This window comes from Astatotilapia calliptera, chromosome 22 (genome assembly GCF_964374335.1).
Source record: "Astatotilapia calliptera chromosome 22, fAstCal68.1, whole genome shotgun sequence".
Lineage (NCBI taxonomy): Eukaryota > Metazoa > Chordata > Actinopteri > Cichliformes > Cichlidae > Astatotilapia > Astatotilapia calliptera.
In genome coordinates this window covers 14237374-14253632 of record NC_137442.1, presented here as the reverse complement: position 1 = coordinate 14253632, position 16259 = coordinate 14237374, and the positions used below count along the sequence as shown (strand labels likewise).

Sequence of the window (16259 nt, the reverse complement as noted above, 5' to 3'; positions counted from 1 at the left end):
CACAAAAATAATAAAAGCGCCATGGAGATCTTCCCTTTCAGAGATGAAGCAAAACAATTTGCATCCAGGAAGCGTTCCTTCCCCCAAAACATTCAAAGCCTTGTTGTTGTCAGTTTCACGCAGGAACTATTTTCTTTCTGTCTACATCTGCTGACAGCTGGCTAACAAAAGAGCTCAGCAAGGGGGAAGACCATTAATTTTTACATCCCGTGTATATAGTTTGCAGGTGTAGTTCGGTAGGGGGAAACTAATTGCTACAACAAACAGATCAAAATAAGCTCGCTGATATTTTTTCTTAGTAAACTGTCCCTTTAAATGTAGCGCCCATTGCTTTGTGCCAAGCTGAATATTCTAATGTCTGCTGGTATTGCTTCCATAGTTTGGAATGACTCATCTGTCACTACACATACTACCTTTGCTCCGGCATGACTCGGGTGCATAGTGCACCAGTGCAGTCATAAACAGGACTGGTGAGAGTGGAGCAGCAGCATTTTGTAATGAACAGATAACTGATGAATCTTCCTTTAGTCACGTAAACTGTCTGAAGGCGATGAACAGCCCCAAAATAAATAAATAAATAAAATAATGCTGATGGACAGAAAACAGACCAAAACATCACACCACGCTTTGGGAAATAAAACGGCAAGATCAACATTTTTATTTTAAACTCGACCATAATCTCACAAATTATTGGCTTCTTGTTTAAAACACACACACACACACACAAAATGCAAATTTCCACTTGAAATGATTCGACTTCACAAAGGCAGGTCAAATATTACTGGGATGTGTCTTTTTTCCTTTTTTTTTTAACCTCCTTCGTTCACGAAAAGCACAATCCAGCATTTAGAAACTTAAATTCTTATTTGACCCAAACAGAATCAGTATGAACGGCGTACATGTCACACAGCTTTATACAAGGTCGTCCAAAATAAGTCAGGCAGTGTTCGTGAAACCAACCCAACAGCTGGATTTTGATCTCACAACAGTTACAAAGATTAAACAAACAAACGAAAGGCTTCACAGCTACACTAACATTTTGAAAAATTAGTGAAATGATATCTGCAACAAGAGGAAAGTAAAAAAGGCTTAAAATGGTACATGTAGAGGAGGAATGCACGGGATGGTACATTCAAAGCTTTAGCGATTAAGGCAAAAGAAAGATGAAGCTACCGTCGACCGTGGACCTGCGTAGAGGACAAATCATGACATCATTTCAAACGTTAGTAACCTCCAGAGGCTGTAAACTCTCCTCTCGGATACACAGGGCCATGTTTGAGAACTTTTCAGTAAGGTTTTCTTGGTTTAATAAAACTTAAAATAAATAACAAGAAAATAAAGAAATCTTTAAAACAACATCAACATTTGCTTTGTTGCAATGAGACAAATGGCTAATAATTCAATCTTACCAAATAGTTTCTGCTTTATTAAGCATTTCTGTTTGAATAATTTCATATAGAGTACAAGACAGTGTGGCTGAAACCTGCTACAGCTCATAGGTTTGACCAAAAAAAGGACAAAAAAGTAAAAAAGATCATTTTAATTTAAACTCATTACCAAATAACTTTTAATCATCAAGCACATTCTCAGCTGGATTTAGAACCACCTTGCAAATATAAACCCATGACATGCTTTCTTTTACCTGTTAGCTGCTACAAGTGACAAATTAAAGGAAAAAAACCTAAATAAAGTGCAGAAACAAGTGTTTTCACAGATGTGCGCTATTGCTATGTCCAGAGGTACTCGGATACTTTTTTAAACCAGGAACTTTCCGTTTTTTTGTTTTAAATCCCATCCACACGAGCATCGTTTAAAAACATCATGCCACAGTAGCTCACAGATGAACGTGAAATGACACGCTGACCTTGAGCAGAAATTAAGTGCAGACCCTTTAAAAGATTGTTGTATAATCTGCTAACAACATCCCCACAGGTGGAAATACAACCACAAACGTATGGAAATGTTGGCTAATAACCATCCTGAGCAAATAATAACATGGAGCACAAAAAACAAAACAAAAAAAAAAACAGGTGATAAGGGTGCAACACCTTTGAATTTGCAAGAAAAAAAAAGTTTTCCACATGAAGTCATGAAAATTTACCCGGAAGGTTTTTTAAAACCTGTTTTCAGGGAGCTGACACGCCTTTTGTATGTGGACAAAAGACTCAGCTCGGACTGTGGGAAGAAACACGAGTACTCTGGGAGAACATGTAAACCCAGCCAGATGATGGACTCAAACCCAGGACCTACTGGTTTTGAGTCTACTGGTCCCATCACCCTTTGTGTGGGTCTCGTCTTTAATTTGTCACCCATCTTTGCATTAAGTTAGTTGGTAACGTTGGTGCAGGCAGTGAGACTGGGCCAAAGTCAACAACATTGGTTAAACACAAGACTTTATAAGTCGAGTACGGCTGCAGATTCAGGTGATTTTTCACCTATAAACATTTCTGTTTTCACATCTTCAAACTGCTTTTTACAAAAATATCCGTCACAGCAACTTCAAGCACACAATAGGGGGGAAAATATGTATATAAATAAGTTTAAAATGTTTGGCAAATAGCTCACTGTTATCAGATTTATATTGATCTTACTGCATACATTTATCCAGTTAAATGAGATTTGGGGAAACAAACTAAAATTTGCCCGTCTTACAATCACACTTGGTCAGTCATTTGTGGGACTTGGACAGCAGAGCAGTATCAGTGTAAGAGGTGTGAGCGAGCACGCTTAGCTCTGCATTTTTGTGTCAGTTTATGGCATAAATATGGAAAACAAATCCCTTGAAAACATTTCTTTTCTTTAGGATGAAAGGCTTAATGAGAGACTGCATTGTCGTACAAAAGCTGTTTATAGTTCTTCTTCTCCTCCCTTTCATCGTCCTAACATTTATTTGGACTTTCATCCTGCCTCTAGGTTATTCCCCAGTAACAACAAAACAAACACTACATCTGAAAGCTGAATGTAAACTGGAACAATCGGTCTATAAAAATCACTTCCACATGTCGGCTTTAGTAAAAGATTATTAGTACTTTTGTTTACTTGGATGACGGAAATAAAGGTATTGAAGAAAAAAAAAAGTAGCACGATAAAAACAAGATGGACACGTTAGTCAGAAAAACAGAGGAGCTGCTGGATATCTAGCCTAGCTGATGGCAAAATGTTAAAAACATGTTTCTGTCTATATGAATGGATCCTATGTTTTAAACAGCAATTACTACAGCAACATTTCTTTTTGGTCACACCAGGATCGCTCATCAAGCCTGGCTGCTAACATCGAAGTTTACATCCTGATCAATCAGAGTTGCTTCTTCATCGCTTGCGTGCTCGATGGCCGGCGTCTCCGTGTTGTGCTCCATCTCCTCCTCTGCCAGCTCCGCTTCACTTTCCATCCTAACCGCAGGCGAACCGCTCAACGCTTTCGAGTGGTTGGGGAAGGTTTCGCTTCTCGATTTATTTTTGTTGACCGAACCTTTAGGGCGACCCCTTTTCCGCGGGACCTCGCCTTGGCTTTTTGCAGTACTTGGAGGACGGCCCCTTTTTCTCGCAGGTTCATCGATGGGGTCTTGCGGTGTGAATGGAGCGGCAGGCAGACTCTTGCGTAAATGAGCGCCTTTCTTAGATTCTGACTTGCGAGGCCGACCACGGGCTCTGCGAGGGGGGGGCAGAGATCCCTCTGGGGGATCCACACGAGGGTATTTCCTCGGTCTTCCCAGCGGCTTCCACACTTTTGGCTTTTTCTTCTCCTCAGGCGATGGCAGGGGGTACTTCCTCGGCCTCCCCCTTTTGTTTGGTGGCTTTTGTCGCGGTTGACCACGTTTTCTTCCACTCACAGGCAGGATGTGTACTTTCCGAGGCCGGCCCACTTTACCATGGACCCTATATGCTGGGGGTTTCTTGTTTAAAGACCCTTTAGGCCGGCCTCGCCCCCTCTTTACAGGCTGGGAGCCATCTGTGCCCAGTTTATTTTGTTCAATACTTTTTCTTGGCCTTCCCCTTCCTCTCTGAGGCATATTTGAGATGCCATTCGACATATCTGCCGAGGTGTTATTCACCACCGCTTTCCTGAGTCGTCCTCTTCTGTCCGAGTTTAGGCTCTCATTTAGATCTAAGATCCCCACAATGCCAAGCTCGCTCTCCAGCCTTGATTTCTTATTAAGCGAGCCCTTCGGTCGACCTCTTTTCCTGGGCGTTACAGAGCTGCCTTCATCATCTTCCCCACTTGTTAAACTCTCTGACTTGCGCTTTACCGATCCTTTTGGACGTCCCCTTTTTTGCGTATCTGAGCCACCGTTCGGTAAGTCCTCAGCAGGAGCCTCCTCATCTGTTACAGACTTTCGTGGCCTGCCTCTTTTCTTAGGAGAATGCTCTGTCCTGTCTTCATCGCTGGCCTGACTCTTGGACCCTTTGGGCCGGCCTCGACCCCTGTGAATTTGGACCAAACTGTCAGCATGGTCATCTCCTGAGCCCCGCTGCTCTGTCTGTTTTGTGCCAGAGAGCTTCGGACGCCCTCTTCCCCTCTGTGGTTGTGTGGACTCGCTGTTGGAAACGTTCAGCTTCTTGGAGCCTTGCGGCCTCCCTCTTCCCCTCTTCACTGGATTGCCTACACTGGCCTGCCTTTCATTGCTCACAGGATCTCCTTGTTCTTTAATTTCTTCTTCCATACTGCCGGCTTCAGCGTGGACTACTTCTGTTGGTGTGCACCTGCATATTTAACAAAGAAATTACAGTTATTATTTAATATTGTTTTCATTTTACTCATTATGATTCATTACATAACTGGACGTAATAACATAATAACTACGTGTAGGTACGTGGAGTCCAGACAGACCACAGATTGTGTATGGAAGATGATAACCCCTACCACTATTTAATCTTTTAATTTTTCAAATCAATTTTTTGGAGGGATAAATCCATAGTAAATGTCTCAGAGGTGGAGTGACTTAAGTCAGCTGAGGCCTTTCTGTGTGGAGTTTGCCTGTTCTCCCTGTACCTACACGGGTTCTCTCCAAGTACTCCAGCTTACTCCCACAGTCCAAGGACATGTTTGTTTGTCAGTTAGTGATGCTAAATTGACAATAGGTGTTAATGGTTATGCCTATCGCTATGACAACCCTGTGTCCACTGTGAAGCCTGCATATAGGCTCCACCCCCATTATTCTGAACTGGATAAGCAGCAGATAAAATTGATGTATAGATGAAATTAATATTAAAAATTTGTGTCCCTGACAAGTGGGCCTACCTTAAGCTCTTAAAATGCAGTTATAGATATAAATGTAAATAAATGCCTTTCTTGTCAATGGCTGATAACCTCTCAAGCTGAAATTCAGCTATTATGAGTTACTGGCTACTTTTACGATTACTTCTTGTACTGACACATGTGACAAAAGCAATAAAAATGCTGACTCTGTTCATAAAACTGCACATTACTTACGTTTAATAAGTACTGGGCCTTTTATTATTTTTTTAAAATTTACATCGTAGCTTCAAAACATTTCCCATCATCACCGAAAAGCGTGATTATACTCATATAACTTATGATTACACAAAGAAATTTGGTCTGCATTGTAAGACAGCATATATGAACATTGATTATATTTTCATAATATCATTATGAAGCTAATAATGTAGTTTGCTTAATTTTTGTTATTTAACTCACACTGCTCTGACACTGGCTTCTTATGGGGATTTTCAAGTCCACCTTAAAAGGGGCATAACACCTATAGAGGGCAGTATTCAGTCATTTTCATGTTGAGTCAGGGGGACATGTTTTCATCAAAACTTTACATACTGTGATAGGTTAATACTGAAGACTGTTGAGGTCCTCTTTAATCATCATAATCATCAAATTACAGAGATCTTAGAGACCACCCAGATTTGCACATTTATACAGATTTAACACATTTACAGGGCAAAACTGGCCGATTCTATTTGCCTCAGCTAACCATCAAAGTCCTTATCCCTGTAAAACAGCAGTTCCGATGCCTTTCAGTCAGGACTTTTCCCATTTTAATGAGAGCAGTCTAAGTGATGTGAGGTTGTCAGAGTCACAGTTGTGTTTTTATTGGATCTTAATGCTCTACACCTGCAATGTATTAAGATTGGACGTATTTATCAACCATGGACAATAGGCTGAGCCTTTCAATGGTCGTTTTTACAGGAACGATTTATTGATGTATTTGCCCATGAGTAAGTTTGCTAATTGTGTTGGTTGAAACTAAAAGAAGCAGTCAACGGGAAAAAATAATAGGGCTGTCTTAACGGCATCCTCTTCCAGCTGATATTGAGAACCACCGACCTTCTGATTAGTGGCTGACCTGCTCTGCTACCTGAGCTACAGCCACCCTATGTATTACTACACATGCTGATCAGAAATGACATGTTTAAGTCTACAAAACTTTCTTGGAGTTCCCCAAGGCTCCATTTTGGGTCCTCTCGCATTTACCATGTACTAACTCAAAAACACGAATAATATATAACCATGTAATTACTTAATTATATGTAACATTATGTAATAACTATATGACTGCATAGTTGATGGACATGGATTTGAATAATATGAGCAGAGAATGACATTCCTTTTAGTCTGAGTCTTAAATAACAACCACCACGAGACCACAGGCTGAAAGTCCTCAGAACTCCAACAAATTAATAGAAATACAAATAAGCAGCCTATCAATAAATGTGAGTTAAACCAGCTTGTGATAACAAGAAAAATTCTGAACAAAGGTGGCCTCTAACGTCTCCTGCCATATCTTCTACTGGGCTTAGAATAAAAACAGCGTAGTGGTTTACACATTCGGCCCACAAGACAAAGATCCAAATAAAGAAGAAACAGAAAGTGAAAAAGAAAAAAAAGTGCGCACCAAAGAGGTTTGGGGCTTCCAACCAAGGAAAATCTCCAGGACTGTGATAAATGTTTTATTATCAACGATCAAACAAAAACACAGGAAGTAGCATAAACTAGGATTAACTAAAATGTTAGATTTTAAAAAGGCTTGTCTATTTGCAACCCCTGAAAAATCCAGCTTAGACCATAAAAACTTAATAGCTTAAAAATACAGAAAAATTATTTAAAATGATTTATATTTTTAATAACGAAAAAAGCCAACTAAAGTAATCATTACAGTGAATTTGAATAGATTCACTTAACTCGTGCATCAATTTAAAATTACTAAACAAGTCCCTCTGCAGGCGATTTAGCACTTTTAAGGTGGACTGACGGGGAAAATAGGATGCCATGCTCAGCGTCTTATTTAGGAGATGGGGTCTGCACGGCTACGTCTATTTTCTGGGTTACAACCTTGCAACGGCGGGAAAGTGTAGCCGTGGTCTGCTGGTGTTGAGGTGTCCCACTAATGACGTGCACAATTAATATCCCTGCATGCAAAAATCTGTTATTTTGTGCTTTAATGGTGCAATTTTTACAGATTAAAACTTGTGCAACTTATCGAAAAAAATCACACAGACCCCGTGCATTCTCAGCAATAACTACAGGGCAATACATTTAATTGCATTTAAGGGCCTTTAGCAGAAGCTATGACTGTGGAGCAGACTGTTTTTCAGGTAATAGCCTGTTTCAAAATCGACGGTGCTGAAAAGAGTAGCTAACGCTGTGAAGCGCACAAAACAATGCCGTCAACGGGCTGCGTAACTCACCTTACATAAATATCCTGTATGATTTTAGTTTAATTTTTCATAAAATATTGATTCAGCAGACATACCGTAAAGTGAAAGTGCGCGTTTATTGTTGCTGTGATGGCTGTTCAAATTTGCGACCGCTTCCGGCCGTACGTGACATCCACGCGGCTCCGGAGGAAACTACAGCGGAGAATTTCAGTTCCGCCCCAGCAATTCCTAGGGCCCTAGGGGGACCAGGATCCCACTTTTTGATTTGATTTTGGTGTTACTGAAAGATATACATTATCTTAAAGTCTGTCTTTTATTTAACATTAATAATTGAGTAAAATCCATGGACAGTATAAAAGGTTTATATTGTATCTTATCATGCACTTAATTTCATATATGGATAAATTACACAGACAATAAAAAAGATATGTTTTATTTTAATTTTACCTTATATATGGATGAAGTACATAGACAGTAAAAATAAAGAATTTTTATTGTATGCTTGCCAAAATTTAAAATTGATGTAAAGATAGCAGCAGGGAATTTTTAACCACTGAAAACAATATTTTTATGTGTAAGTCAAAATTTTTTGATTATCTCAAAAAGTTGATTTTTTTTACGTTATTTATTAACAAGTTATTAACCCACACTTCAGAGAAAATAACTGGAAATTTCAAGCTATTAAGTCAAATCTTTTAGCTTGAAATTATGACTTAGCTCTGCCTGGCTTTTGGTTTTTTCCCCTTGCATAAGGGAAGCCCTTTATCAATGTCTAGTGCAGGTTTATCTGTGGAAATATGAAAATCACCACAAAGGGATAAGCTGTGAAGATTCTGGCCAAATATGATGGAAACTAACATGAAGAAAAGAAAGTGAAACAGTGGAAATATTGAGAAACTACCTATAACCGGGTGAAGCTGGCAGAAGGTGATTCTCAGGAGGTTTTGTCTCTTTTGTTAGAGTCATATTTCAGTTTGGCACATTGGAAAATATAGTGTGAAGTGACACAGGAGGTGAGAGTGTCATAACTGATGCTGCAGGAAGCATCCCCAGGTTTACATTTGTGGTGCCAAAGACGAGCCAACTCTGACAGTGCTCAATCAATCAAGTCTTTATCTCAAACAAAAAACAAGTGTTCATACATTAAACGTGAAATCAAAGTCATCATTTTCACGTGGAAAAAATAAAAATGTTGACATTTGCTGTTTGAAAAGGAGGCGGCGAAAACAAATGCTTATGAATTCCTAACCCATATTTTATCTCGGTTTTAATTATACAATCTAAAATATAATATATGCTATAAATAAATATGCCTAACACACAGATTCATGTTGTACTTAAATACATTTTATATATAAATTCTACAATTATTTAACCACCATATTTCATATTTCCAGAAGTATTGCTTTTTACATTACACACAATTATTTTTTAATGCATCACCACATAAATATTCAATACGCTATCTCATCCCTATTGTTGAAGTTTTAGTTTCACTGTTAGTTTAGCATAGGTGGGAAGATTCAGAAAGTATTTCCATAAAAATAAAACTTTCGTCTTGTCAGTTGTCTAAACCCTATTTTTCACCCTTTCGAAGTCTATGTTTTTTTTGTTTTTTTTCGTACCAGTTAACCAAGTTGTTTTTTCCCCATGACTAAAGTATAAAGAAGGGCTACTTTATTTAAAGCCTAGTTTTGCTTTTCATATTTTAGTTCTATACATTTCATAAATATTCACAAGTGCTGTTTTCATTATCTTCATTAGTAAATGATGGGTACGAGTGTGTTGTCTCAATTTTAATTAAAGTATAAGAGTACTTCACCAGATGAAGGTGAAGAGTGACTAACTCAGCTCTGCCCTCCAGAGGCTCATTTGCAGATTTTAGAAAATGTTAGCTGGTAATGGTGCACACAGGCATAAAACATGTTAAAGAAGGACTAAAATGCTTTCACATATTATAGTGTAAGACAAGTCACTTACTATTATTCATCGTGCCAAGCATTAAGCATGTGCAATGCATTTAATCAATGTAGCAAAATCTCTGCATCCAGCAACTCGAGTAAGAGGTTTAGAACAAAGTCCTTTATTTTTTGTGCCTCAAAACAAGATCCCTATAATAAAACACCTTTTCACTGGAGCTTAACATTTGACACTTTATTCAACAACACAATGATATCTAAATGTTTTTAGTTTGCACAAAATTTTTAATTTCTTGTACCAAGTTTTTTTTTTTTAAACCAGGACTCTGTAGCTTTACAAGCTTCTTCAGCTAAAAGAGTTAGTCTCACATTTTATTTTTTACTCTTTGCATTACTTTACTTTGGATTGCAACACCTTGATTTTCTTTTTTAGGCATTCTGTAGATTTGCTCCAGTTCTTGGGAACATTATCATATTAAATGAACCAATTTCAGTCATCTTTTAGCTGTTTATAGACGATGTGAAGCCATCTGAGTGCATGGCCGACTCAGTGACTGCAACGTGCACATGTCCTGTTGCTGCAAAACAAGCTAAAATCACGACCCCTCCACCACTGTGCTTGACAGCTGGTATGAGGTGGTGAGTTGATATGCCACGTATGGTTCTCTCTGTTCTTCATGGACAAACATCTCTACTTTGGTCTCATCTGGCCAAAGGACATTGCTCCAGAGGTCGGGTGGTTTGTTCAAGCCATGCTGCCATGTTCTTTTTAGAGAGAAGTCTCTTGAAGCATTTCCAAACAAGTCGGTCCTTTTGCAAGCGAGCTGTTATGAACTTTAACATGCAGTGGCCTGTAGTCTTCAAAAGAAAAAATATAAAACAAACACTTCACACAGAAACCCCAGCACACTACATTTCAAAGCTTTGCTGTCTAACCTCGAGGTAAATTTGCTAAGATGCCCACTCCTGGAAAGAATAGGGCATGTTAACACTCACCTGCATGCTCCAGAACAATAAAACCGCTGCTCTTATAGAAGCGCTCACGCGTGTATGAAATAAAGAAAAGACTCCTCTTAAATGTACAAAGTTTTATTCAGAAGTAACAAAGTGGACTCTTTATGTACTTACAGAAGTTTCCACAAAAAGAATCAAGGCCCACAAAAGAAAGGCTGAACTGTGATTTGAGGAGGGTGTGACTCACTTTAGATAAACTTTGATCCCATGCAGGAAGAAGTGTTAGAGCTGAAGCAGAACAGAAAAGTTACCTGCTACATGGACAATGATCAGCTACTTTGGTCGAAAATGAGAGGAAGGGGGGGGGGGGGGGGGGGGTAATTGTTCTACGAGCAGGAACCACATAGACAAAGAAAAAGGCATTTGGTGGGGAAAAAAAGTAAATTGGAGGCAGATTATGTTGTGCTGGGAAGTTGGATAAGGGGGTGGAGTATGAAGTAAGGGCAGATCGGTGAGGTCACCATCAATCAGAAGAATGTGAGGAGAAAAAGAAATATGCAAATGTGTTTATGTGTGAGGAGGGGAGCTGTCAGTTCAAAAGAGGGAGAGAGGCTGAGAGAAAATGACAGACGTGGCCCGAGGAAAGGAAAGGCGCGTTTGAGAAAGACAACCCCTGGGAGGCTGCACGGTGAACCCACTGCCCCGTCTCAGCCCTCCTCCTCCTCCCCGCCTGTGTGCTTTGCCATGGTTACCAGACAGGGCTCCCAATGCAGCCAGTTAATGCGTTTTTCAGCAGCAGGAGCGAGCTGCGTACTAATGTGTCTCAGTCTGTCTCCTGCACAATCAATGTCAACTGTCCTGGGATGCACAAACACATGGAGGGCTGCGAGCCAGGGAACACAGAGCCACCCTGGCTGAGCGTCAGAGGCTGAAAGAAGGCTGCATCGCTTTCATTTTTAGTCACCTGGAAAGTTTTACTTGCATTATCTGCAGAAGCCTTGAGTCACATGTCGATCTTTCTTACACAGGTATGAAATGTTGAAAAAGTATCCCACAAGATAAAGGAACACAGCTTATTAGTTTGAAATGCTTTCAAGTGCTCTTATATTTATTGGATTCACAAGGCATTTAAATACAATAACACATCACATCCATAAAAATACTGGATGTACCAACATCTAACTTAAAATTTGCCAGTTTTCTGTTAACCTAAAGAGCTAATTTAGTCTTAAAGTGTAGAAAAGAAACATGAATAATTCCCTATCGTTTTCAGGAATGTGTTAAAAGGGAACTCGCACAAATTTTCAGCTGCCATGAGGAGCTTAAAACTCTCCCTAAAGGTTCCAATGTTGTAGTTTTCCATCTCTGGAGTTAAAGAAGTCCTGTGCGAATCATATCGGGGTCACGACCATTGGCTGTCTTTATTAAAAGATGGCTGATACTCAGAGCACAAAGCCGGCCAAAAGGTTCTGCCCCCTGGAGAGAACCATGCTGTCTCTTCTCAGCTTTTCCAGGATGAGTGGGAAGGTTAGGAAACTCTCTGGAGATCATTCTGCACACTCTGGAGCTTTTACTTTTGCTGGTCTTTATTAAAGAACATTGTTTTTGGCATCCAGAAGCAAATGCATGCAGCTTTGTTCCCAAGGACCTCACCTGTGACCTTTCATATCATCACAGGTTAAGGGTCTCAGGGACAACGAAGCACACCGAGAGCTGCTCGCAGTCAGGTGTCCGTCAATTCTACGTAATGGACTGCAGTGACGTGTGCCATCTTTTTGTGGTTAATTCATAAGCATGTCATGTTTACGCCACTATTATGCAATTATGTTAGATACATGCCATCTTACATTACGGGGAAAGAAAAAAATACTTTAAAATGACAATTGATGCGTCACATGAGACGTTACCATTGTTGGTTACCGATTCCGATGCAGTCCGATCGTCTCGTCCGACAGAACTGGATCAAATCCTGTGAAGAGAGACGGATTTGATTAGGACACGAGTCCGCATATAAACATCCGTTATCGGAATGTTACACGTCTACATTTTGTTTTCAGGGCCCCGTCTGGCTGCTTTTCCTCCTGATGTAGCCAGCGCCTGCTATTCAGTGCAGGTCTGTGCAGCAAGTCGTTGAAATAAAAACGCCCCCTGCTGGCAGACAGCATTAGTAGACAAGTACGCAAAGAAAAACCCGCAAATTTATCGTACAAGTCAGGCCTTATACGGACGAGTTAAACTCTAGAGCGGTCGTGCATTTCACACACGCAACGAATCTTTGTGCACATATATGTAACATCCACGGACAGCTGTGCCTGCAACCGCAGACACTGTCGTCTTACATTTCCTACAGGCCTTGTGATCTCACAGGATTATGCAATCACTCCCCCATGACAAAGATGTTCAGCCTTGAGGGAGTAGCACTGATTTACTCTTAGCCAGACAAAAAGTCACACAAGCCTGACATGGCAGATACCACACAAAGAATCGGGCAGAGTTCAAACAACTCATGCACAGCTGAGAAGCTCCATTTGCATCACACGCATGTTGTGTCCAGATGACTAAGCTGTCACCTGCCAAAAATCCAGAGCATGTCCTTAATATACCAAAAACCAGCCTGTGGACAGGTGCACGCATGCAGACAAACATGCGACAGTGAGGTGCTCACAATATAAAGCCTTTTTGCAGTCTGTGTGAGAGTTTACACTGCCTCTCCCCATTTCCTCTTTGTCTCTGTGCTTGGAGATATTTTCCTCTGCCCCAGTTTTATGAGCTTCTCTGCTGCTCTCAAACATCGCATGACAGACAAAGAGCGGAGGATGTGAACCAGAGGCTGGAGGGGAAATGAAGTGAAATATTCGAGGAAAAAAGAAAAAAAAAAGACCCTATAACAGAATGAACATGAAGGTGGACATAATGAAGGAATATGGCGGGTGGATGTGGTCAGTCAAATCGCTCGATTTGTTAGACGGCCCGCTTGAGTCATTTCGAACTCACCATTTGTTTGCCTGGTGGTCCCTACATGAACACACTCATTCCCTGTGAACACGCATACAACAAGTGCATGTACACAGAACAGGTATAAGCGCACACACTCTTACGATGAGTTATTGATCCATTCTTGCTTCTTACAGAAAAAAAAAAGCCAATTAATCCAGCGGTAAAGAACAGCGCTTGATAAAACCTATCCTGCCTCATCTTCAGTCTTCCTTTTCCTCTGAGTGCAGTACACAGCGGCGACGGCGAACAGAAAAGCTATTCCCCTCTCGCTACCCCTCCATCTCTCGCTCTGCTCTTTTTTTGTCTCTCCTCTTCTTCTATCCCTCTCTCAGGCGCTGTCCCTGGCTCTGCTCTGTACCCGTTTCCCTCTGCCAAGTCACATCATTAATTCTCCAGGCGATTAGAGTCCGAACAGACTATGAGGCAGGTACACCACAGTAAAAAACAGACGATTGCATTGATTCCATTATCTGGTGCTGTACCAATAACCCCACTTCCCACCACCACCACCACCCAGTAACCACCAACAGCGCTATGACCCCCCACCCCCTCCCCTTCATAAATCTGTGTCACCTACATACAAACATTCACTCTCTCACACACACACAGGCAGACACTTATGCAAGCATGCAGTATCTCCAGCTATCGCTCTCTTCTCCTGCTTGAACACCCTCTATCACTCTGTCCCCGCCTCCCCCTGCTTCATCTCAGCCCTACCCCTCATTTTCATCCTTCCCTCCTCATCTCTGCACCCTTGCTTCCTCGCTTTCCAACCCCCCCTTTCATTTCTTTCCAGGCCTGACGTCCCGTCTCGCCTGAAAAGGGAAAAAAAACAACAACAAAAAACAAACAACAACCCCCCTCCCCCCAAAAAACCCCAACTCTACGTTCACATGATGCAGTGTGTCTCTACGTGGGTGTCTAACTTCGTGTGCGTTTGAACTTGGGCTGCTGTGCTCGGTGCATCTGGAAGAGAGTCAATGTGTTCAGAGGGAGGGGCGTGTGTTTGAGGTGTGTGCGCACTTTTGTCCTCGTGCACGCATGCATCTATGTCAGAGTGTGTGCAGGATAGAGGGGAATGAAGGTGTGGGGGTGGAAGAGGCAGCGTAGGGAGCTCAGACCAAGGCTGTGGATTTTACACAGCGCGAGGATCAAAGCCACAGCAAGCCCAAAGGTGATTAACCTCCCAGCCGCTCTGACCACAAAACTGCTGCTTCTCTTCTTCAGTCTTTCATCAACACAACCTGCCTGAACCATCTACGCATCAATTCAGCAGCTTTTATTCCACAACTTCTGAATACATATAATAATAAATATTATTATTAAAAAAGTGTCAGTAAACTCCTTTGACAGAAGAATCTCCGAAATTAGAAAACGAGTGAGAATTTGAAGTGGCAGACTAATAAAGTAACCAGAAAACAGATGTGTTAACGGGGAAAACAGTCACGGTGTGAAATGTGCTAAAAATTAAAGACAAATGGAGACTTGAGCCGCCCTTTTTGTAAAACAGCAGGTGGCAAACAGCTGAATTTGGAGTCAGAAGATGCTGGGGAGTAGTTTCTTTGTGTGCTCGTAGAAAAGAGCAACGATCGGCAGAGATTGCTGATATGTGCTCTTCCCCTCCTCTCCCCCCCTTCCTCGTTTGAGCACTGCAACGCAATGCGGATACTGGGTGTCTGAGCCACTAGCCAGACACACTGGGGGACAGAGCAGGGTGGGGGAAGGGGGTGGGGGTGTGAGGGAGCAGTAGGAAGGAGGCGGAGGCAGTAAGCAAGTTCACATACAGCCTTGTGCTCGAGGACACGCTGATAGGAACGTCTGGGCACACTGTCATTATCTGCCATGACTACAGAGAGCAGCGGGCACAGTTCATTTTGGAGACTTGTGTCAGCCGGATACACACAGCCACAGCTCTGCCATATTCACAAACTGTTCATATACTCAAACTGTTACAATAGGGGACTTAAGGCAAACTTGAATTACATCGTCACTACCAGACCATAAAATGTTTCTGACTCTCAACGAAATATTAAATTTCCACTTTTCCTGCATTTTAGGCTCCTCACATTCCAGCCCAAAGACATCAGGAAATATTCTGCGTTCCTGTGCATGGCGTGCTAACAAAAGCCCAGAAACAAACCGCTATTGATAGTTTGCTCTATACCCCGTTGGACTGCACCAAATAAACCAAAGAGCACTGCAGAGCAAGGTGGATATATTGATGTCTGGATTAGGTGGGTCTCGACAGCAAAACCCAATTAGTATTTCAGATGTATTAGATTTAAAGCGGTTTTGTAGCTTTTTTTTCCCCTCCACCCCCCTCCATGCTTCATTATAATTATTGGTGTGAAATTGAATTTGCTGAAGGAGAAATTATTTTAGATCTGATAACGGACGCCATCTGTACAGCATGGAGCATTGGTGCATCTTTTTGTCGTTGACTGAAAAGCCAACAGAAGTTTCGTCCAAAAGACCTTGAAAGAGATTTTAAAAATGTTGAAAGTGTTGAATATAAATATATAACTACAGCCCTGAAAACTCATTACCACTTTAAAAAAGGAAGTCACTTATTTTTTGTGCTCTTCTTCATACTTACCACATCAAGAGGCACGATGTGGATGCATTCAGGTGAAGTCTGGGTGACTCCGCAGGGAAAGCTAGAAGGTTGTACAGTTATCTCCAGGCTTTTTATTATGCGAAACCATACAACCAACTACCTCACACTGCAGAGCACAGGAGCAGGTTAGCACTGGAGTCTTCTTC

General features: G+C 41.2%; 1 protein-coding gene across 2 annotated transcripts; it reads right to left on the bottom strand.

Annotated features, from left to right (window-relative positions):
- Positions 1-626: 626 nt before the first annotated feature.
- LOC145423777 (uncharacterized) lies at positions 627-7855 on the bottom strand. Of its 2 annotated transcripts, none has more exons than XM_080296565.1 (2): positions 7722-7855; positions 627-4701 (listed from the first exon to the last, which is right to left on the bottom strand). In XM_080296565.1, exon 2 carries the CDS (start codon positions 4659-4661, stop codon positions 3255-3257), a length of 1407 nt encoding a protein of 468 aa, XP_080152691.1. In that variant the 5' UTR covers positions 4662-4701; positions 7722-7855; the 3' UTR covers positions 627-3254. The 2 variants fall into 2 exon arrangements, with proteins under 2 accessions (XP_080152691.1, XP_080152692.1); XM_080296566.1 differs by having other exon boundaries at positions 7657-7783.
- Between the last annotated feature and the right edge of the window lie 8404 nt (positions 7856-16259).

Coding starts and splice junctions, on each gene's coding strand:
- LOC145423777 (XM_080296565.1), bottom strand. CDS start 4,661: ATGGAAGAAGAAATTAAAGAACAAGGAGATCCTGTGAGCAATGAAAGG.